Here is a 22,698-nt window from a genome sequence, read left to right as displayed (position 1 = left end):
ATAAATATACCACAATGTACGTATCCATCCTCCTGTGATGGACATTTGGGGCTATTATGAATCAAGATGCTAAGAACATTCTAGCTTTTTGTTGTTTTTGCTTGATAGATTCTCTTCTTTTGCATATACACTGAGGATTGAGACTGCTGGGTTATAGGACAAGCATATATTCAGTTAAAAGCCATTAAAAAACTAAATTCTCCCATAATCTCAGCCCTTAGAAAGGCAATGTTTTCATTTTTGTGCCTCTCTTTCCAGTCCTGCCCACACACATTATGCACGTGGTCTTAGTTATAATGATAGTGTGCTGACAACATGGTCCTTCGCTAACTTCATTCCCTTTGTTGTTTAAAAATAAAATTGTCAGTGTCGCAACAGTGTCTTCCTAATTCTCCCATTAAAGGCACATAACATTCCATTACCCAGTTGTTCCATGGTGTGCTCAAGGCCCTGCTACTGGCAGATATCTGAGCCGCCTCAAACGCCGCATTTGGCCCATTTTGTTCTCTTGAATTGGGTCCTTCAGGAAATTGTCCAGCCAGGGTGTGAACTCGGATAGCATCTGGGTAAGTGCAGCTGGATGACTTTCCAGAAAAGCTGGCACCAATTTAAAGAGAACACAGCGAGGGTCCGGGACCTGCTCTCATTCCACCTTTGTTCACACTCACCAGTCACTGGGCCACAGTGTGGGAGGGTTTGGGCGCTGGCTGACTGGGCCAAGGCCTCCCAGGACCCACACGAACAGGCCACACAGAGTGCAGTTTGAGGTATGGAGCACCTCGTGGTTTCTTACTCTTACTTTGTGCAGCAGTCATTACGCTCCCATCTAAACAGCAGTCCCCCACTAGCAACTGTGCTGCAGCTAACCTCTCAGAGGCAGGAAAGCACAACGCAGCACTGCAGTTACCAGCAAGAGCTTTCGAATCGGGCACGAGTTCACATTCCCAGCTCCCCCACTTGGGCCTCAACATGCTCATCTGTCAACTGGAAGCACCACAGCTGATGTTGACTCAGCTGTCAAATGCTCCCTTGCCCTGTTCCCCTTCCTCAAGCTTATTTTCTGAAATAGAAATGTGATGGCTGGAGCTCCAGTAGCCAACTTGGACCATGAGACCAACTTAAGAACGGAAGGCAAAGACGATAGAACAACACCCCCTCCCCACCCCGAAAAAAAACAACCCACAGTGAAGGAGTCTGGGATATTAACAAACTCATGGAGCTGCCACACCAGCCCTGAAGAGTCTACCTCAAGATTTCTATTACAAGGGAAAAAAATATTTAAGTTGCTGTTATTCATGTCTTCATTATCTGCAGGGGACTTAGGACCTAAAGAATTTCATACTTAAAGGAATTTTAATAATAAAGATGCCTTTATGGCTATAGTTTATTTTCTTTTATAACTTACAGCTTAAAAAAACCCTTATTGCTAGGAAAAAAGGATATTTGGTTATTGTAAGCTAAAAACAATCAACTTAGGTATTCAAAACTGACAAAAATAAATCTAACCCTCCTCCAGCACGTCCTCCACAGCCCCACACTGAGGAAACACAAAACAAAGGGAGCCCTGTGCTCACGTGGAGAGTGATACAGAGCTGGGCTCGTCCTGGACCCTAAGACCCCACCTCTTACCTGGACAAAGAAGTAGATGAGGCCCAGGGGCGGGATGATGACGGCCACCATGGGAGTGGCCAGCAGGATGATGATACAGGCGCCAATGACATTGAACAGGGAGCCCATGAACATCTTGATGACCTGCGGGATCATCGAGTCCACTGTGTCCAGCTCCTTGGAGAAGCGGTTCACCAGGTTCCCGCTGGGGGTCCGCTCGAAGAAGCTCATGGGCGACCTGAGGACGTTATGCAGCAGGTCCAGGTGCAGGCGGCGCGAGGCGAAGATGCCCCCGACGGACACCACCATGGAGTAGCCGAACACTGTGATACCTACAAACACTCTCGCGTTAAATTCCACGATGGGAGAGGGACCGGGCTGAGGGCAGGGACGAGTGGCCATGTGACCATGTGGACCAAGCAGCCTGGACTCCCAGCTTCTAATAAAAATAATAATGGTGGCAATTATGAATCGAGCACTTAGTATGTACAAACCTCACTGTGTGAGTTTTACATGCATCTAATCCTTATGAGGACCCTGTATAAGTTCTATTAGTACTCATGCCACAGAGATAAGGAAATTGAAGCTCAGGTAGGTGAATTCCTTTGCCCTCAATAGACCCAGCCAATCAGAAGCAGAGCTGGGGTTCCCACGGCAGCAGCCTGCTCCAGCGTCATGCTCTTATCTGTACGCCTCATCCTCTAGACCAGCGCTGTACAGCAGAACTTTCTGTGATAATGGAAATGGTATGCAACTATGCTGTCCCATGTGGTAGCCACTAGCGACATGCGACTATCAAGCATTTGTCATATGGCTAGTGTAATTCTATAACTGATATTTTAATTTTATTTTATTTTTATGAACTGAAATTCAAATAGCCACATGAGGCCAGCGGCTACCATACTGGACAGCACAGCTCTGGAACAGACATTGCTGCTATGGGTCCAGGTCAACATCACACCCTCTCTGTGCTCTCTCTTCTCTTAATTATAATCTGAAGGCCACAGACCCTAGCGCTTTGAGGGAGTTTTAGGGATTAGGAAATTGCCTGCTCTTCTGGTTTTTTCAAAGCCATCTCTTGGAGATCATGAGACATTTATGGTCCCTCCAAACAAGCCACAGTAGGGCACCCTTTCTGTTCAGAGAGGTGATTTCACAGGGATAGAGAAGCTTCGATCTTGGTCTCCTTGATCAAAGAAGGAAGCCATGAGGCAGGGGCTAGGACAACAGACTCTGGAGCCAAATCCTCTCGCTGCCACTCACCAGCCATGGGACCTTCCTTAAGTCACTTAACCTCTCTGCAGCTCAGTTTCTTCAACTGTAAAATGGGGGACAATGACACATCTTGTAACACTGCTGAACGTAAAGGGCCCACCTGGCAATGTGCCTGGTACACAAGAAGTGCTCCAAATGCAGAATGTATACACTATTTATCATAAATACATCATTTTTATGAGCACATAAACACATAGCTCAGGGACCATGTAGCGTGGTGGTGAAGAGGATGGGCTCTGAGCCACACTGCCTTGCTCAATGCAAGCTGTGCCATGGATTAGCTTCATGACTTTGGGCAACTTACTTAACCCCTCTGGGCCTCAGTTTCTGCATCTCTAAAATGGGGGAAACATTAGCTCCTACCTCATTTGATTGCTGCAAAAATAAAATAAATTAAAACACCTTAAAGTGTTTAAAACAGAACCAGGCACCAAGTAAGTGCTCAGTAAACATTAGCTATGACTATTAACGCTGCTGTGTCTAGGTACCTTCATGGGACCACAGGAAGGGTATATGCAGGATTTCTCAACTTCCTCACTATTAACATCTGGGGCTGGAACATCCTCTGCTGTGGAGGCTGTGCTGTGTACTGCAGGACGTTTAGCAACATTCTTGGCCTCTAGATGCCAGTAGTATCCACCCCTACTCTGAAGCTGTGACAACTCTAAGTATCGCTAGATATTGCTAAATGTCCTCTGAGGACAACACTGCCTGCATTATGAACCACTAGTATAAACTAATTCCCACCTTTAGGCAGCAGGCAAAAGTCCACAAATAAGACTTTACAGAAACACCATTACCCTGCCAGAACAATGAGGGGCAAGGGCCCTTGGTCGCCTTCTATTTCTCAACTTTCCTCATCTGTAAAATGGGCACATTGGAGCTCCCCTCCCCTCTGTCTCCTAGGGCCACACGAAACAGAGCGTTCGAGAAACATTCATTCTACAAATACCTCAGTGTCTATTATGCGATAGTTACTATTCATGTGTGTTTGGTTTGTGGGTCTGCAAAACCCTGACAAGCTGGGGGACCCAATCCTGTAACAAGACATGGAAGTGGCTCCAAGTGCCAACAGCAGGGAGGCCCACCTTGAGAAATGCCCAGGGCTCCATAGACGCTCAGCCGGACTTTCGTGTGCTCCTGGGTCCCATTGACGATGGGGTCATCAGTCCAGAGACTGAGCCAATAGTTAGAGGCCAGAGAAGCAACGTGGTTACACAGGAAAAGGAAGATGCTCAGAAAGGAGATGAAAAGTCCTATCGCCTTCATGTAGTCCCAGTACACGGAGAGCTTGACCTGAGACCAGGGAGAGAAGGCATCTTACAGAATGCACCCACCAGCCATGCCCACCCAAGGTCAGGAACTTCAACAGCTTCTGTGGTCCAGCCCCCTAACCTGTGCTCATGCCTACGACCTCCTCCCCCTTAGTTCCTCGGCAAACAAGTCAGCAGCAGCAAAGTCAAGGTTTCTGCCCTCACGGAGCTTCCAGTCAAGTGGCAAGACAGGCTTTCAACAAATCATTGCCCAGATAAATGCATAATCCCAGAGAAGGGCTGGAAGTGGTACATGATTTCATATGAGTATAAAACTGGGCATCCTGACCTAACCCAGGGTGGGGAGGTATCAGAGGAGGTTCTCCCTAAGGAAGGGACATCAAAGAATTAACCAGGTGAAAATGGAAAAAAGGCACTCCAGGCAGAGGGACCAGCATGTGCAAAGGTCTTGACGTGGGAGGGAACCTGAAAGGAGGAAAGGATGGCTGGAGCAACATGAGGCTGAAGAACAGGAACCGGCCAGACCACACAGGGCCTGAGAGATCCTGTCCCGGATTCCGATTTTTACTCCAGGACCATCAGGAAGCCATCAAAGAGTCTGAAGAAAATGGGAAGATGGGACGTGTTGCCTAGCACCCACGACCAAGTGTCACATCCCCCCCACCCCCAGTCCTCTGAACACCCAACACCAATTCCTCCCAATCGCAACTGGCCTCCCATTGCTCAGCCCGTTCCCCAACTCCACCAGGTGACAGCTGGGGGCTTCTTTCACTCCTATATCCCTATGGAGCCCAGCATGGGGGCTACGTAATTATGTGTAGCCACTCAAAGGGTGGCTGAACACCACAGACAGGGACAATGTGCTTTGGGCCAGCCTCACACCCAACCAGCTTGGTGTGGTTTCAACAAACTCCAGGTATCTTTCCCTGTGTGTGTGCTCATTGTCACATCAGGCTTTTCATGCTGAATTTTGGGTCATAAGCATCATCTGTTTGAGGTGCAATCTGGTTAAAAGGAAGCAGGTGAGGGCTTCCCTGGTGGCGCAGTGGTTGAGAGTCTGCCTGCCGATGCAGGGGACACAGGTTCGTGCCCAGGTCTGGGAAGATCCCACATGCCGCGGAGCGGCTGGGCCCGTGAGCCATGGCCGCTGAGCCTGCGCGTTCAGAGCCTGTGCTCCGCAACGGGAGAGGCCACAACAGTGAGACGCCCGCGTACCACACACACACACACAAAAAAACAACTAAAAAACAAAAACAAAACAAACAAAAAAAAATGAAGCAGGTGGAAGAACAGAGGTCCAAGGTATAACTGAGTGCTTCCTTTTTACTTTCCAAGTCTCTGTGCTATAGATGGAATGTTCGTGTCTCCTCCCGAATTTGTAAGTTGAAATCCTAATCCCCCACCCTCCATGTGACAGTATTAGGAGGTGGGGCCTTTGAGAGGCGATTAGGCCATGAGGGTGGAGTCCTCATAAATGAGATTAGTGCCCTTATAAAAGGGGCCCCAGAGAGCTCCCTCATCCCTTCTGTCATGTGAGGACACAGCAAGAAGATGGCCATTTATGAACAGGAAGATCTCATTAGACACTGCATCTGCTGGTGCCATGATTTTTGACTTGCCAGCATCCAGAATTATGAGTGATAAATGTATGTCATTTGTTTTTCTTTTTGGATGTGGAATATTTTTAAAGTCTTTACTGAATTTGTTACAATATTGCTTCTGTTTTACGTTTTGGTTTTTGGGCCCCGAGGCTTGTGGGATCTTAGCTCCCTGACCAGAGATTGAACCCACATCCCCTGCATTGGAACATGAAGTCTTAACCACTGGACTGCCAGGGAAGTCCCCAGCGTATGTCATTTCTAAGCCACCTCTACCATGGTCTTCTGTTACAGCAGCCCAAAGGGACTAAGACAGGTATTAAAGACAAAGCCCCGGCCGAGACTTTCTGACATACAGGCACACCTCAGAGACATTATGGGTTTGGTTCCAGACCACTGCAATAAAGCAAACATCGCAATAAAGTGAGTCACACGAATTTTCCAGTTTCCTAGTGCATATAAAAGTTATGTTTACACTATACTGTAGTCTATTAAGTGTGCAATACCATTATGTCTAAAAAAACAACGTTCACACCTTAACTTAAAAAATACTTGATTGCTAAAAAATGCTAACCATCATCTGGGCCTTCAGTGAGTTGTAGTAGTAACATCCAAGATCACAGATGACAAATATCATAATATAATGTTAATATAGTATAATAATAACCAATATAATATTTTATATAGTAATAATAACAACAAATTATAATACTAACGAAAAAGTTTGAAATATTCCAAGAACTACCAAATGTGGCAAAGAGACACAAAGTGAGCAAATGCTGCTGGAAAAACGGCACCAGTGTCCCACGCAGGATTGCCGTAAACCTCCAATTTGTAAAAAATGCAGTCTTTGTTAAGTGCAATAAAGCAAAGCACAATAAAACAGGATCTGCCTGTAATCATAAGGGCAAAAATAGAAATTAAAAAGTGAAAAACAATTTTTTCTGACTACACAATTAATGTTCTATAGGGCTGAATCTGTGATGACCTGAAACCAAGGCACACACAACTGAACCCTGTGAGGTGGGAAGCCCTGATTTAAGGCATCCGGGTCACCTACGGCTTACAAGGGCCCCAGCTGCTCGAAGCCTCGGTGGTCAGGACGGCAGAGACTACAGATACCAACCCTGGAGTCTGAGTTCCGGGTTCAAATCCCAGCTCTGTCACGCACCAGCTGTGACCTGGGGCAAGTCACCTAGGCCCTCCGGTATGGTTTCCGGCCCTTAAAACAGTACCTTTCGAGGCTCCTTGTGAGGAAGACATGAATTAAGACGACCCCAGCACTCCGCACAGGGTCCAGCCCCCAGGGACGCACAGCGACGCGGGCCGTCGCCCTCACCTGCCCTGTCTGAGCCTTGTCTGCCTCCATCAGCTTCCAGGTGTCCTCCTCCACGGGCCTGGGCTTCTGCAGCTCCGCGGTGCTGGTGTGGTGCCGGCTGACATCCCCGCCGTAGGAGGAGCTGCTGAGCTGTCTGGGGAAGCAAGGCACGCAGGGGTCAACCGCATGGAGGCCCCGGGCAGAGGTGGGGCCCCAAAGCACCAAACTAGTTCACCCTTGTGATTTTACACAGGTGACCCCGAGAGGGGAAGGGTCTGGCCCCAGGGCCTCATGGAAGAACCGCTCCTTTATGCAGACTTCAGAAAGCATTTCCTGCCCACCAGTACTCACCAGCTTTATGCAGATCATGACAGATCATCATTCAGAGCACTTTCCTCCCTGGGGCAGTCTCTTTCCCAGAGGAGGTGTATGCTTGGGGAATGACATGGGTGTGTGTGCGTGTGCGTGCGTGTGCGTACACGGCTCAGACCCACACAAGCAGAGGGATGGGGTACGATTTCCACCTTGGTCGTCAACCCTACTGCCTTCTTGGTTTGCCTGCCTTGATGAAGCGTGTATGGAGGTCAGAGAAGCCCACGGAGCTGGGAACGGAGGGATGCTCCAGGCTGTGGCCAGTTGGGAACTGAGGAACTGAGTCCTGCCAACAGCTATGTGAGCTTGGAAGCCGACCCTTCCCCAGCCCAGCCTTTAGCTGAGACCCCAGCCTGGCCAATGCCTTGGTTACAGCTTGTGAGAGACCCTGAGCAGAGGAGCCAGCTAAGCTGTGCCTGGACGCCTCGACCCACAGAAACTGAGATGACAAACCACTAAGCTTGTGATCCTTTGCTATGCAGCAATGGAAAACGAATACCCAGTGTTCTGTGTGTTTCTGCTCAGTCCGCCTGTGGCTCTCTCTCGCAGTCACCTGCCCCTACGTCCCAGGACAGCCTGCAGGAGCCTGCCTCATCTCAGCTAATTCTTAGACTAATTATGCTGGCCGCCTGCACAGACCGGGGCAGTGTCCCCTCACGCCCCGGCTGACTCCGGGCAAGGCACTGTTCTAAGTGCTTCACACACACACACACACACACCGAGCTCATCACCGGTGATGGGCAGGGTTCTGGGGGGCACAGATGCTTGTGCCAATTTCCTTCCCAGCCCATTTCTGTGAAATCACCCCACCCCAAAAGAAGTAACCCCAGGCGGTCCCAGCTCACCCAAATAACTGAGTGGCATTTACTGAGTGCTGATGGCTTCACAGGCAGCGTATCACACAAGCCTTCCTACAACCCTACAAGGTGAGTGCACCAAAGACCCTATTTGACAACTGAGGAAACTGAGGCACAGGGAGGTTAATGCCGCTGCTCCAAATACCCAATGATCTAACCAAAAGCAACCTTCTTTAAAGCACCGACGTGTAGAACTTAGGAGCATTGACTCAGAAGCCGAACTCGGGTTCAAATTCAAGCTCAGCTTCTCTGCAGCTGCGGGACCTATGGACAGCTCTCAGTTTGCTCACCCGTAAAATGGGAAGATGACAGTAACTACCTCCAGGTCCACAGACCTTACAGGGCTTGACACTGTGCCTGGCTCCTAACAGGACATAAAACGCAGCCGTCAATATTACTTCTATTTTGAATCAGCTGCTGGTGCTTAAAGCCTGAACGTTCCAGGCCCCTCTGCGTGACTTGAGCAAAGAGCCACAGACACCATGTAGGGAGCTTGAGTGTCAGAAGCGCAGAGGGATGGGTAAATCGTGAGGCCTGTGTGAGCCATGCCGTCTCGCAGGAACAGAACCAGGCTTCCCCTTTGGGCCTCTGTTCCCTGGAAAGTGAAGTCCCCCCGCAAGGATTTGGGAGGGAGGCAGAAGCTGAAGGCCTTTTTTGGTAGGTAAGCCTCGCCGCGGGCACCCGTCTCCCTCCTCTCCCCCCTCCCCAGGCAGGGGGCAGAAAGTGGTGCCGGGAGAATCCCCAGGGTGTCCCCACCCCCACCCCCCACCTTACCTCTGCAGTTGCTTCCCCACAGCGTCCGTTACCAGCATGCCGTTCTCCACCTGCTTCATCTCCTTCCCTGGCCTGCCAACACCTGCTAAGCCTGGCAGAAGCGGGGAGGGGGAATCATGGCTTTAAGAGCTGGACACCAAAACCTGTCACTGTGCGGGGAGATGGCAGATAACCTGGCCTCCCGGAAGCTCAGAAAGACCTGCTTTGCTGCAGCCACGGACAGGCTCCCCAGCTGGGCTGCAGGAGATATTGGAACCAGCTTCCTTGGGGCAGCGATGGTGCTTTGCAACCGTCTCAAGGGCCCTGGGCCTGAGCAAGTGCCCTGTGCCAGCAGTGACCAGTAAAATCCAGTTCTGGTGATGGCATCTGTGCTGTGTGAAGCTCGGATAATGGAGCCAGGACACAGTGAACCACATGGGGGAAAGGGCACAGTCCTCTGGTCCCCAAGCATCCCAAGCAGGAGTGAAACCCAAAATAAATGACAACCAGTTTTGACAAGGGCATCAGACACTAGAGTCCCAGATGCCCCCAGCCAAGAGTTAACCCTCTGTTTGCCAGATCAAGGGGAGGGCCTGAAGATCGGGGTAAGGGGTACCTGGGACTGCTATAGGGCAGTGGCTGCTTTTCCAGTAATAAGGAACTATTTCAACACTTCAACAACTGATACAGCCACCACGGGGCACCATACCAGCCGGATATCTGCCCCAATCCCAGGAAGTATCTGCCCAGCATCAACAATGATCACCGTCACCTTAAGAACGGTGGCTAACATTTATGGTCAGCCACTGTGCTGTGTTGAAATACAGTCTCTCCTTTAATCTTCCAGCAACTCAGTGATACGTTTATTACCGCCCACTTTGCACTGATTTCCTCACTCTTTGATGCCAGGACAGAGAAAGCAGGAGAGAGAAGCATAAAGTAGGGCTCCAAAGGACTGACCCTGGAAGAGGAGGGGATGCAGCACAGACGTTATATGAGGGGATAAATACGCGCAGCCAGCAGTGACCCTGAGAACATGCTGATGTGACATGAATTAAAGCAGAATCCAGAAAGGCAGGCTCTCTCAGGCATCAGCCACAGGAAGAAACAGAAGATGGAAGGGAACCAGGGCTTGGGGTCATTCCTGGGTTGATGGGAGGAGCTCTGAGCTGGTGATTCTCAATCTTGGCTGTGAATGAATCACCCAGGATGCCCTGGGCCAGCCAGGCCCCTGCACTGACTCTGCCAGGAAGGCCAACCTCCATGCTGAGAGCACAGTCAGGTAGCTGGGACGTGTGAGAAGTGTCCTCTCACTTCCCAGCTGTGGGTACTGCAGAAGGAATGAACCTCTGAGCCTCAACTTCCACATCTGCAAAATGGGAGCAACAACAGCACCCGCCCTCATTAGCGGGAGGGCGAAATGAGGGTGTGCCTGGTGCTCGGGAAATGTAAGATGCTGATGAGGCGCTTACTGTTATATCTGCATCTTTAAACGTGTCCCACAGGTAATTCTGGGGCACAGCCAGGACCGAGAATCACTGCTTTAAATGTTTCTTTAAATATCAGCATCCTTTTTTTTTTAATTGGAAAAAAACCCCTAAAACAAACAGAAAAGAAGACTGATAACAAGCGGGACTTCCCATGCAGCCGCATGCAGACAGTGCTCATATACATGCACAGCACTGGGGCCCAAGCCCGGCCTTGACTGTCTTGCTCTGTGCAGGGATGGGGATGCTTTAAAACACTCCCAGAGACACCTGTCCTGCGGCGGGTGCTTCAGAGAGCTGTCTGTCCTGCACGGCTGCCCAGGGGCCCTCTGGGAGCCTCAACTTTCCCTCCCCCTCCTGTTTTCCCCACACAGTAGAGGCCCCCACATTGGCCTCCATGGCTGCCTCCCCGTCTTCTCCACCCAGTTAGCCCACAGGTGATACGCCAGCTGGAAAATACTCGTCTGCAAGGGAGGGACCGAGAGTCCTAGGAGGGAACCGAATGTGTGTGCCGCAACACCCCATAATTTTCAGGGGCTTAGTCCCCTTCCTCCCGAGTCTCCCAGGCCTGTCTGCCAGGATGCCCAGGCTCCCCGCCAAGGGGGAACCTGCCCAAGGCCAGCCTATCAGAACCCCTCCCCCCGGCACTTTCAGCCAGGGACCAAAGATCTGTACAACTGCTCTGTCCTAAAGGAGTCTCATGCCCAGAGTTCCCACTGCCTGAGTCCTGCTTGTTCAGTTTTGCCTTTGATTTCTGAGCTGGCTGTAAACACCCTTGTTTAACTGGCTGGAGTTGGCTCCTGTGGCTTCCAAAAGGGGCCTCTGTCTGGACCCTCAGCCACACGTACCGGTTACGGAAGACAGGAGGGAGGGATCTGCTCTGGTGGCGGGTTCACACTTTTCTGTCACTAGAGAGAGCCAGGGCAGCCTTCTCTGCTGAAGTTCTTCTAGAAACATCCCACCTCCGGTGCCCCAGCCACCTGCAGCTACTCCATCAGGAACCCATCACCCCGGTGCTGTGTTGGCCTGCCTGGGTCTTGATCATGCCCAGGAGGTACGGGTGGGGTCGTTATAATCAAACTGTTACATTCATTGTCCACCTACTGTGTACCAGGCATTTCGCAACCAGGATCTCCTTCAAGGCATGCTGGTCATGGTCATTTGACCTGCAAAGATGGTAAAGCTTAGCTGAGGTCACTCAGCCGACCTGTAAGAAATCTGGAGATTCGAACTGTATCCCCAAGGGTCAACCACAAAGCCGGGCACAGAGCAGGTGCCCAATAAATGCTGGAGGAATGATGGAAAGGGATGGAAAGGCAGACATTCAAGGGTCCCTTCCCAGGCATGCAGCAGCAGGACAAGCCCATCTGCAGCCTCATTCTGCAAGCACAGCCCACTCCACCTCGCTGTCACTGACCTTCCTCATCCATCACACTGGTGCCTGGGAATTCACAAGACCCAAGAAAGCGTTAAGTACCAAGGTAAAACCCCCCAGCCTTGAGTTCCCCCACTTAAATGCCCAGAGGGTTTGGATGAATGTCTTTCCTTAAGGGTGAGGGGCAAGGACAGCTGAGGGACCTGCTGCATTTGTGCCTCAGTTTCCCCATCCCACGTGTTCTGGGCGCATCCCTGACAAGTGCACTGCCTGGGCCAGCCCCCTACTCTAAAAGCTGCAAGTGTTCAAACATAAAGAGAGCTAGAAAAATGCAGACAGACCTTCTGTCTTCATGCCTATTTTCCGGGCACCACAGGGAGAGAGAGAAAGTATTACAGACCGCAGGGCAGGTGTGCCAGCTGGGAGATGGCACAGGCCTCTCACCAGCCCACAGCCTCTGCTTCTTCAAGGACACGAACACCTTGCTCTGAGCCAGCTCCACGTGGAGAGAAGGGGGAAGAGGAGGTGACTTGGCTTAGATATCATCTTGGACCCTCCAGGCTGGGACGGGGACCCCATCTCAGGGTTCTTCCAGCTCCCCAGGCTCGCCTCCAGCACCGCGTTTAGCACGATGATGTCCCTGATTATTTAGTGTTTGTCTCCCCCATCATACTGTGAACTCTTGAGACCATTCCTAGGTCTTATCTACCACTCTACTCCCAGCACCTGGTGCATCCGATGGTCATGTGGGGTTGCACAGGATGTGCACTGCACAATCCAAGGGGCACCATTTCATATGGTGGCTCATGTACCAGATGTCCCCGTGGCACACAGCAGATAAGCAGATGGACGGATTAACAAACGAGTGGCCAAGGGAACGAGCAGAGCCACCTTCCAATGCCAGAAGGGGCACAGTATGGGCCACAGTGGTGCCACCTCCTAGCCTGAACCCACAAAGATGGTTTCTAAACCAGTCCTGAGAGAAATGGGCAATACCAGCTCATGGCTCTTTCCAATCTGGGATATATACATAGATGTGTTAATGTCCGATGGTTACGCAGGGCATGCCTTAAACAATCAAGATGCAACTCATTCAGTCACATATTTAACACATTTCCTGAGTATCCACTCTGCGCCAGGCACTGTTCTCAGCCCTGGGGATACAGAGGTGACCAAGAAAACCTTCATGGAGCTTAAATTCCAAGGGAGAAGAAGAAATGATCAAGTAGTAGATCCAGAGCATACCGTCAGGCAGTGTTAAATGCTACAAAGAAAATAAAGCAGGGGAAGGAGAAAATATGAACGGTGGGGGGTTGGGAGAGGGAGGGTGCTACAAAATAATAAAGAAGCAAAGACATAAAACTTGCAACCCAATGACTCTTCTTTGAGTACTTCTAAGCACCAGGGACAGGCCTGTGATACTAGTAAGCCAGGCGCCACCCCAGCCCTTGAACCACATACCTAAGCACTGCCCGGGCCGTGTGTTCAGCCAGCCACTGACCCTCAAGGCGGGCACCTCGCAGGCTCGCTGTTTATTCTCAAGAAGGTTCTGGAACTCAGCTTGGGCAAGAGCCAGCAGGCAAGCCTCCCCCTTGAGGGAAGAATTCAAGTCACTGCTTTACAGTCAACGGCTGGTTTTTGACCAAAAACGGAATCGATCGGCTACATCACCCAGCCCTATCCTCCCGCCTCGGCCCTGCAAGTTCTTCAGACTCAAAAGGGGAAGAAACACGGACACTGAGGACAGCAGGGAGGAATGTGCCATCTGTCTGACAGACTCTCCAGCTGCTGTTCGGTGCTTACAACAGACTTCTGCAACACGGGGAGGTGCCTGGGGCCTGACGTTAAGAAACAAAAGAGGGACAGGAGAACTGATGACAAAAGCACGCCCTAGGACCCTGCTCTTCTCAGGGAAAAGGTCCTGGGCTAGAAAGACAGGTGGGAAAGGGGCCAAATGCCAACGCAGTTCCCCTCTGGGCAGTGCAAGAGCAGAAGGATGTTCTTTTTTGCTGGTTCTTGGAGCTTTTCTACACTTTGCCATTGTCTACACGGAGCACATGGTGATTTTATAATCAGGTAAAAAAAAAATTCCCCAAAAAATCTGAAAAAAGGGAAAAAAATGAGTGACAAGGTTGAGAGATGTCTCGAGTAAGGTTCTGAAAAGCAGCCAGGTCGTTGGAATCAAAGTCTTTCTCCCAAGATGACAAGGGAAGAACCTGGGCAGAGAGAAGTCAAAGCAGAGTGGATTTCACACCCTCGGCTCTACTGACATCGTGGGCTGGGTCATTCTCCGTTCCTGGGGGACACAGGGGGTTGCCCCGTGCACTGCAGGTTGTTTAGCAGCATCCCTGCTCTCTCCCGACTAGATGCCAGGAGTGTCCCCCTCCACCCACACTGTGACAACCAAACATGTCTCCAGACATTGCCAAGTGTCCCTGGGAGGCACAAATGTTCTCTACTGAAAACCACCATTCTAGGTTTTAGGTTTCTAATAAAGAAACCAGAGAAAATGAAAATGTTCTATACCTTCCAAGTACAAGGTTAACGAACTACTTTGTAACTCTCTTTGCAACCAAAACCAACAAACAGAAAGTCTCCTAGAAACAGGATCATGCATATCCCTGGGGAGGGGTCAGTCTCCCCCGACCCCAAGCCTAGCTACTATTCCCCGTTCCAGGGAGAAAGAATCCCCTCACAGCAGACACTTGTCCTTCAGCCTGTGTGTTCTAAAAAAGACCTGATTAATCCAATGAGGAAACAAAAGTTTCCCTTTAGAAGGAGCCAAAAATGTGGTTCAAACAAATCCAAGGTCACTGGCACTCAGAGTTGACTACAGCTGAGCAAGTCTGGACCCTGACGCCAAGCCTTATCGCTGGGGCCCCTCCACAGAGGTGGAAAGAAAGGGGGGAGGGCGTTTGATTTTTAGACCCATGGGCAGAAGACCTCTGTGACCTGTCCAGCTTGGGGATGGGTGGCTGAATTGGGGAAATAAACCCACAGTGGAGCTAGGGTGGTGGATGGTATTTTCACCACTAAATTAAGTGCTGACGTGCACACAAAACTATTTTTTTTACTGGCAGCATTCCATGTTCTGCATAACCTGCTTTGGATATGCGGGCGGCTGGGGCGGAAGGGAAGGGAAAAAACTCAACAAGATATAAGGACAGTCCCTGCTCAGCTGGATAGAAAGGGGAGACAGAGACCTCATTCTGGGAAAAAGATTCAGATAAACCCACACACGTCACTTTAGAAAGCATAGAGGGTTATTTTTGCCTACATGCAGCCCACCAAGCAGGCCGGTGAAATACAGTGATCTTGAAGTTGCCACCACCCATCGTGTGACCTTGGCTTGACTTGGGCTAAGAGACAATCTGAGGAAGGAGACTCTGCAGCAAGAGGAAAGCAGCTTAGACTTACAGCAGAACCTTCCAACCACAGGAGCATGAACATGTAGAAACTCATTCCAACCTAGAGTTTAAATGCTGGAGGGAGCGTCAGCTATCTTGCACTGGCAAAAGAAAATACTTTTCTTTTAAAACCCCTAGGGTTTGTAGCAGCACTATTCATAATAGACAAAAAGTGGAAACAGCTCGAATGCTCGTCAGCTGATGAATGAATAAATAAAACGTTGTGTGTCTACAATTCAACAATCAGAAGAAATGAAGTGCTGATGCAAGCTACCACAGACAGACCTTGGAAACATCAGGCTAAGTGAGAGAAGCCAGGCACAAAAGACCACGTTAAAGAATTCTGTTTATATGAAATGTTCAGAGTAAGACAAATCTATACAGAAAGCAGACTTGAGTGGCGGTCGCTTTGTGATGTATAGAAATATCAAATCACTGCACTGTGCACCAGGAACCAGCATAGCGTTGCAGGTAAATTACACTTCAAAAAAAACCAAAAGAGAGGGTTTCCCTGGTGGCGCAGTGGTTGAGAGTCCGCCTGCCGATGCAGGGGACACGGGTTCGTGCCCCGGTCTGGGAAGATCCCACATGCCGCGGAGCGGCTGGGCCCGTGAGCCATGGCCGCTGAGCCTGCGCGCCCGGAGCCTGTGCTCCGCAACGGGAGAGACCACAATAGTGAGAGGCCTGCGTACCACAAAAACAAAAAACAAAAAAACAAAAAAACTACGAGGACTCCAGCAATCTCTAACACAGAGGAATGAAGGTGTGCACTCTTGCTGTGTGCGCTCCCCTTTCTGACATTCAGTGGCTTCCTGCTGCACTGAGAACAAAACCCAAACTCCTCACTCTGAAGGCCCCGAAGGGTAACCACCCACCCCCCTGCCAGCCTCGTCTCCCACCCTGTCCCTTGCCCACCACGGTGTGGCCACGCTGGCCTCTTCTCTGTTCCTTGAACAGACCAAGCTCACGCCGGGCTGAGGCCTGTGCTGTTCCGTGTCAGAACACTGTTCCCCACAAAGGGCTTCCCTGACCACCTTGCCTGAGTTGCCCGAACCCCCATCACTCCCCAGCCCATTACCCTACGTGCTTTCCTTCACAGCACTTAATGCTGCATGACACCATCTTCATCTGCTGATTGCTTACTGCCTTTCTCTCTCACTAGATTCTGAGCTCCACGAGGGCAGGATTTGCCTATATTTTGTTCACTTCTGTCTCCTCAAAACCTAGAACGGTACTGTTATGGGCTGAATTATACTCCCCCCGCCCAACTAAATTCATATACTGAAGTCCTAACCTCCAGTATCTTGGAATGTGACTGTACGTGGACATACAGTCTTTGTAGATGTAATAAGTTCAGGTGAGCTCATGAGGATGGACCCTAATCCTATATAACTGGTGTCCTCATAAAAAGGGGAGATTTGGAGATAGACACACCACAAGGAGAAGAACACCATGTGAAGATGAGGGTGGACTGAGGTGATGTTTCTGCAAGGAATGCCAGAGATTGCCAGCAAACCACCAGAAGCTGGGGTACAGGTATGGAACCCTCACAGCCCTCAGAAGGGACCAACCCTGCTGACACCTTGATCTCAGACTTCCAGCCTCCAGATCTGTAAGAAAAGGCATTTCTGTTGTTTAAGCTACTCAGCTGATGGTACTCTGTTACAGTAGCGCTAGGAAAATAATACAAGCACTTAACACGTATTAGGTGCTCAGTAAACACCTACTGAATGACTAAATCAATGAATAGTAAATAGCTTTCTTAGTGATCGGCCCCATTCACAGGGACAGGGACCCGCCTGCCCCAGGCATAGAAGGGACAAGCTTCTTTAAGCCTCAGTTTCCTCACCAGTGAACTGGGAACCACATCCTACCTCTTTCATGAAAAGCTGGTAGGAGGAGTCAACAGGATAACCCCTGTTGAGGACAGAAGCCCCAGTAAGTAGTCAACAACCATTCACTGTTGTGTGTCTTTACATCACAGACACCTCGATGACAACTCTGCCCACAGGAGTTGTGCAACGAGGCAGTCCTGCAGCCCCACCCTGGGGGACAGCCAAGCTGAGACCTGTTTGGGGACTAAGTATGTAACAAACACACCCCAGACACTCAGGGAGTCTGTAATTAGCTCCTGAAAGAGGGAGATCGGAGTAGGACAGGTGACCTCTCTTTAGTTCCACTCTTTTTAGCAACAGCTGAACCCAAAGCAGAAGAGGCATCAGGTGACCTCTTCCCTCTCCGTATTAACTCAGGTCGAGGCTCCGAGGAGGACCGGCAGAGGATCCATTCCAGACGCCAATCTGACATAAACACAGGGGAGCCTGGAAAGGCTACCAACCAATTTCCTGAATTTTAAACCGACGAATAAGAGAGAGAACAGGATTCTCATAAGCCTCACCCCATTTGCTTCAAATAAAGACAGGATGAGCTCCCAGCCCAGAATTCAAAGCGTACCTCTGGGACTATCCCTGCTCTCAGAGTCCTGACCTGGGAGGACAGAGCGGGTGTGGTGGCTGGGAAGCGGGCAGGTCTACCTGGACCTGGTAGATGCCAAGTGCATGGGGACATCAGAGGGGCACGCTTCCCAGGGGAGTAATAACAGCAGCTGTCATTGGTACCGTGCCAAAGGCTCCAGTAATCTAGCACATGCATTCCACACCAAGTGCCAGAAGGTTGGTTCTGTTGTTACACTGCTTTATCAACAACGGCCTGACATCACACAGCTGGAAAGGGCAGCAGCTGGGGTTTGAAGCCAGGTCCTGCCAACTTCCAGCCTGCAGGCTCTGCCACCACGTATGGCCTCATGACCCTCACATCTATCTGTTCTGGATTATGGCACATATGCCATTGGCTTCTCACAGCCTCTTGGGAGCCAGGAGGACTGTAACTATCACTACCTCCATTTTTGCCACTGAGACCCTGAAACTCAATAGGCACAGAGCCTCATCGCAGAAAAGTGTGCGGACTTGCGTCCAGCTCTGCTGACCCGGCTATAAGCACTGGGGCCCCCTCTCAATTCAGCCCAGAAAGTCCTTCCAGATGGTTCCTCAGGGTGCCTGGCCCAACCCCCCATCTGATGCCCTGATGAGCTGCTAGGGTGGCTGGTGGGAACCTCCAGGGGACAACTGGGGCTGGACAAGGCACCACCCGCGCCGGGGCCCCGCGCGGCCCTACCGTCGTCGGGCTCCCCCTGCTCTTGCTCGGCGCTGGCGTATGTGCGCAGGAACTCGGCAAAGGCCCCGTCCCGGGCCAGCAGCTCCTGGTAGGAGCCCATCTCGGAGATCTTGCCACCACTCATGACGATGATGACATCCACCTGGGGCAGGTAGCTGATGCCGTGCGTGACCAGGATCCGCGTCTGCGGGCAGAGCCACGGCCACATCAGCTCATGCACGCGAGAGGGAAATTCCCTGCCCCCCTCCGCCCACCTGGACACAGATCTCAACTCTGAGGTTGGACACGCGCCTGGGATGCAAGCGTGCAGAAGCATTCCAATCCGCACGTGCTTTCATTCAACATGCATTGGCCGGGAGCTGGGGTCGGGGAGGGCAGCAGGGAGGGAAACAAAGATTTCTGCCCCAGATTCCAGGGTCGGGGGAGAAATGACCAACGTAAGTAAAACACTGTGCTGGATGGTGAGCACACATTAGCAAAGGGGAAGGGATATCGAGGTAGTTAGGGGTGGTGAATTTTAACAAGGGTTATGGGGGAGGTTATTTTTAAACAAAGATCTGGAGGAGAGGGAAGGAGGGAACCATGCATGTGTAGATGAATAAAAGAATGACACTGCTGCAAAAAATGTGCAGGCAGTAGCTGAATTTTTTTCAAGTTTCTCCCTCCCCGAAAAGAGTACAGAGTTTTGTACATGTGTATACATTTTATCTAACTATCTCAAAGTTTGGGAGGATGTTCATCAAACTGTTTACACAAGTTGGCAAACTTTTTCTTAAATGGTCAAATGGTAAATATTTCCAGCTTTATGGGCCCTCTGGTCGCTGCCAGGTCTGAAGGCAGCCATACACAAGACATAAACAGATGGGCTGGCTGTGATCCAATAACGCTTTATTTATGGAAGCTGATATGTAAGTTTAATGCAATTTTCCTGTCACAAAATATTTTTCTTCAGGTTTTCTCCAAGCAGTTAAAAAACGTAAAGACCATTCTTAGCTAGTGGGCTGCCCAAGAAACAGGCAGCAGGCCAGATTTGCTGGCCCCTGCTTTCCACAGAGGAGCTAGGGCTGCAGGATGAGGGAGAATCATTTTTTTAACTTTACATATGCTCTCGTACTCTCTGGTTTTGTTACTATGGACATATGTTACTTTGACAACAGCAAAAAAATTTTTTTTACTATTTAAAAATTATACAGAATTTTTGTGGTGTGCATGGGAATGCTTACAACACATTAAGTGGCATGAGGTTTACTATATCTAGGCATGATGTGATAATCCTATTAAAAAGCTTATATACACAGCAAAAAGACTGGAAAGAAATACAAAAATCTCCAAGTGGGGGGATTATGCATAACTGCTTTTGTTTTTCTCCTCCGTGGTTTTCTGAATTTGCTACATTTTTCCCACGGGCATGTCTTACTTTTTTAATGGGGGAGGGGGAAGAAGAGCCAGTTAACCTCCCTCTCCTATAATTCCCCTAAACAAATAAATTAAAAAGTAATAAAAGAGGAAAGGAACCGTTTCCTGTCACGTTAAGGTGTGGTGGCAGTTTTCCTGCTCAAACCTCTGTCCCTCAGCCCATGGCCATCTCAGCAGGGAAGGGAAAGCGGCCTCCCTGCTGACAGGGGATCTTGGGGTGGGATTTCCCTCTGCGAAGCCACCCCCTGTTATTTAATCAGGAAGAGAGGCTTCTTTTGGCCAAGTGGAGGCAATGACTTCCAGTCAGTGCCGAGGACGTCCGCCTATAAAGACAAGAGCAAGAAGGCTGTCCCGGGAAGGCTGCCAAGGGAAGGATTAGACACATGTTCTCGAGTCCAGTTAAGTTCAGGTATCCCAAAGGGGACACACTGCGACTTGACCAAAGAGCGACGGCCAGACCCAGACCCCGAGCCACACGTGCAGCAGGTACCTTGTTCTTCAGCATCCCCTTGGGGCCAACCACGTTTTCAAATATGTGCTTCCCCACGTGGGCGTCCACTGCCGAGAGGGGATCGTCAAAGAGGTAGATGTCGGAGTCGCAATACACGGCCCGGGCCAGGCTCACGCGTTGCTTCTGGCCGCCAGACAGGTTCACGCCCTGGGGAGAGACACGTTAGAAGGGTGGGCCTCCTGGGAAGCAGAGACAGACAGAGGGGGCCACCTGCTCGGGATGCAGGAGACGGCGGCCGTAGGCCCTTCAGGGCTGCACCCGCCACCCACGGATGGAGCAGGTGGCAACGGCGTGAGATCACAGCTGCACCGATGTGGGTTCAAGTGCCGGCAGGGGGTGCGGCCTCAAATGTAAAACAGGCAAAGAGAAAACCTGAGCCTCCGGGCACTGCTGAGCAGGGTACTCGGCACAGTTGGGAAAGGGAGGCCGGTGGCACCAGACAGTGCTGGCTACAGGGAGGGCTCCTGATCTTGGAGTCTGGTTCTCACTCTGGATCACTCACTGGTGAAGCCACACAGTCAAGGCAGGCTGTGCCCTGGGGGTGCTGCAGTCCAGCCTGTGTCCCACTCGCCGGCAGGAAGGGCACCATTTTCTAATTTGAACCAGGGGGCATGGCCCACACAGCCCTCCTGCAACAGATAACCCAGCATGACTTCCATATCTGGCTGGAATCAAAGTGGACATGGGCTAACTGCCCAGCCCCTCTCCCAAGAGATGCCCACCCTCTCCATGCTCTGAGGTGGGGTCCTGGTAGCCAGGTTCATTTTGAGGGTCCCTCTGGCCACAGCTTGTTGGCCCAGGGCAGACACCAGACCCAAACTAAGCCAATCATGTCCTCTCCCTCCAGAATTTGGTACTGGGACCTAAACAGCGAAAGTGAGGAGTCTCCAAGTGGCAGAAACAGACACTTGTGAAAAAAAGGGACAAAGCTGTGCAGAAAAGCAGAGACAAAAGACAGAGGAGAAACCAGGTTGCCTGTCCCAGGTTGCCTGTGAGCCCCACCACATTCCAGCCCTTGGATTCCAGGAAATGCATTTGTATCCTTAAACTCAGTTCTCACTGAGTTATTTTCTGCTTATACTAGCAATAACTCAGGCTCCTTTTCTACTTAAAAATCCAGAAAACCCTAGTAATTTGTTTTTTCTTTCCAAGGAGCTGCAGATTTCCCTCAAATAAAAGAAATCATTCACCAACTAGGAAAGCTGGTGGAGCCACTGCTTGTAACTAAAAGCAAAGATGGGAAAGCTCTTCGGTGCAGCTGTAGAACATTCACACTCCCCGAGCGCACACCACGTAACCACTAGGGGGCACTCGAGCAAGCCAGCCAGGCAGAGGGGAAAGCACATGCAAAGGCCCTGAGGTGGGAAGGGGCTCAGGCAAGTCTTTTGGCCTCCTTTTCCTCAACCATTACATAGGGTTAACAGTAAATCCCATCTCGTGGCTTGCTGTAAGGACAAAATACGTATAAAATGTTTAGCACAGTGCCTGGCTCATAGTAATTACTCAGTAAGTGTTAGCTATTGTATTATTTTTACCGTTATCACAGTTTTGAAAGGAACTGTGGACATTTGAATCATTGACACCCCTCTTCTCTGTATAGTGCCCTTGGTCATGCGACAAAGTCACATGACTGCAAAGGTAAAGTGCACTTCCTGGTCCCTTGTCTTTGGGCTCAACCAAGTGATTTGCTTTGTGGGTAGAAAGGACAGTGTGCGTTAAGGGACATCACTTTTTTTTTGTTGTTCTCTTGGGCTTCTGCTGCCGCCATTAGAAGAGCTTCCCCCCGCCGTGGAGCTGCTGCTCCCTCACCTAGGCCCTAGCAAGAAGCCACGTGGGGAGACCTGAGCCAACCCACAGCCTGGAGCCAGGATCAGCTGGCCGGCAACATGGAGCAGAGCCACCCAGCTGAGCCCAGCCTGGGTCACCAGTCACAGTCGACTCACCCATAAATAGGAGAGTAAGTGTTTAACATCATAAGCCATTCAGATTTTGTAGTTGTTACACAGCAACAGCTGACTGATACAGGGGCCATGCTGAAGGCTACTGACCTTCTCACCAATCTCTGTCCGGTCCCCACTGGGCAGGATTTCCAGGTCTGGGAGGAGGGCACAGGCTTCTATCACAGCCTTATAATACTGTTCCTGTAGCTGGCGTCCAAAAAGGATGTTTTCTTGGAGAGAAACATTCTGAATCCAGGCCTGCTGGGGGACGTAGGCCACTGAACCCTAGGAGGAAAGCGGAGAAGGCAGCAAGACCGACAGACTTGGTGAACA

At 50.5% G+C, this 22,698-nt stretch overlaps 1 protein-coding gene across 3 annotated transcripts in view; it reads right to left on the bottom strand.

Annotated features, from left to right (window-relative positions):
- Positions 1–22,698, bottom strand: part of ABCC1 (ATP binding cassette subfamily C member 1 (ABCC1 blood group)) — a 131,356-nt gene that overhangs the window by 14,323 nt on the left and 94,335 nt on the right. For all 3 annotated transcript variants that reach the window (XR_013831562.1, XM_079944530.1, XM_079944531.1), the window contains 7 exons: positions 22,474–22,650; positions 20,405–20,572; positions 18,499–18,682; positions 9,077–9,167; positions 7,095–7,227; positions 3,972–4,179; positions 1,630–1,940 (listed from right to left, as the gene is read on the bottom strand). Coding sequence is in view for 2 of the 3 variants with exons in the window: in XM_079944530.1 (XP_079800656.1) it covers positions 1,630–1,940; positions 3,972–4,179; positions 7,095–7,227; positions 9,077–9,167; positions 18,499–18,682; positions 20,405–20,572; positions 22,474–22,650 (1,272 nt within the window). In the remaining variant the exon portion in view is untranslated. The remainder of the gene's footprint in view (positions 1–1,629; positions 1,941–3,971; positions 4,180–7,094; positions 7,228–9,076; positions 9,168–18,498; positions 18,683–20,404; positions 20,573–22,473; positions 22,651–22,698) is intronic.

Source organism: Stenella coeruleoalba (assembly GCF_951394435.1).
Source record: "Stenella coeruleoalba genome assembly, chromosome: 15".
NCBI classification, from domain to species: Eukaryota; Metazoa; Chordata; class Mammalia; order Artiodactyla; family Delphinidae; genus Stenella; species Stenella coeruleoalba.
This window is presented reverse-complemented; position numbering and strand designations above follow the sequence as displayed.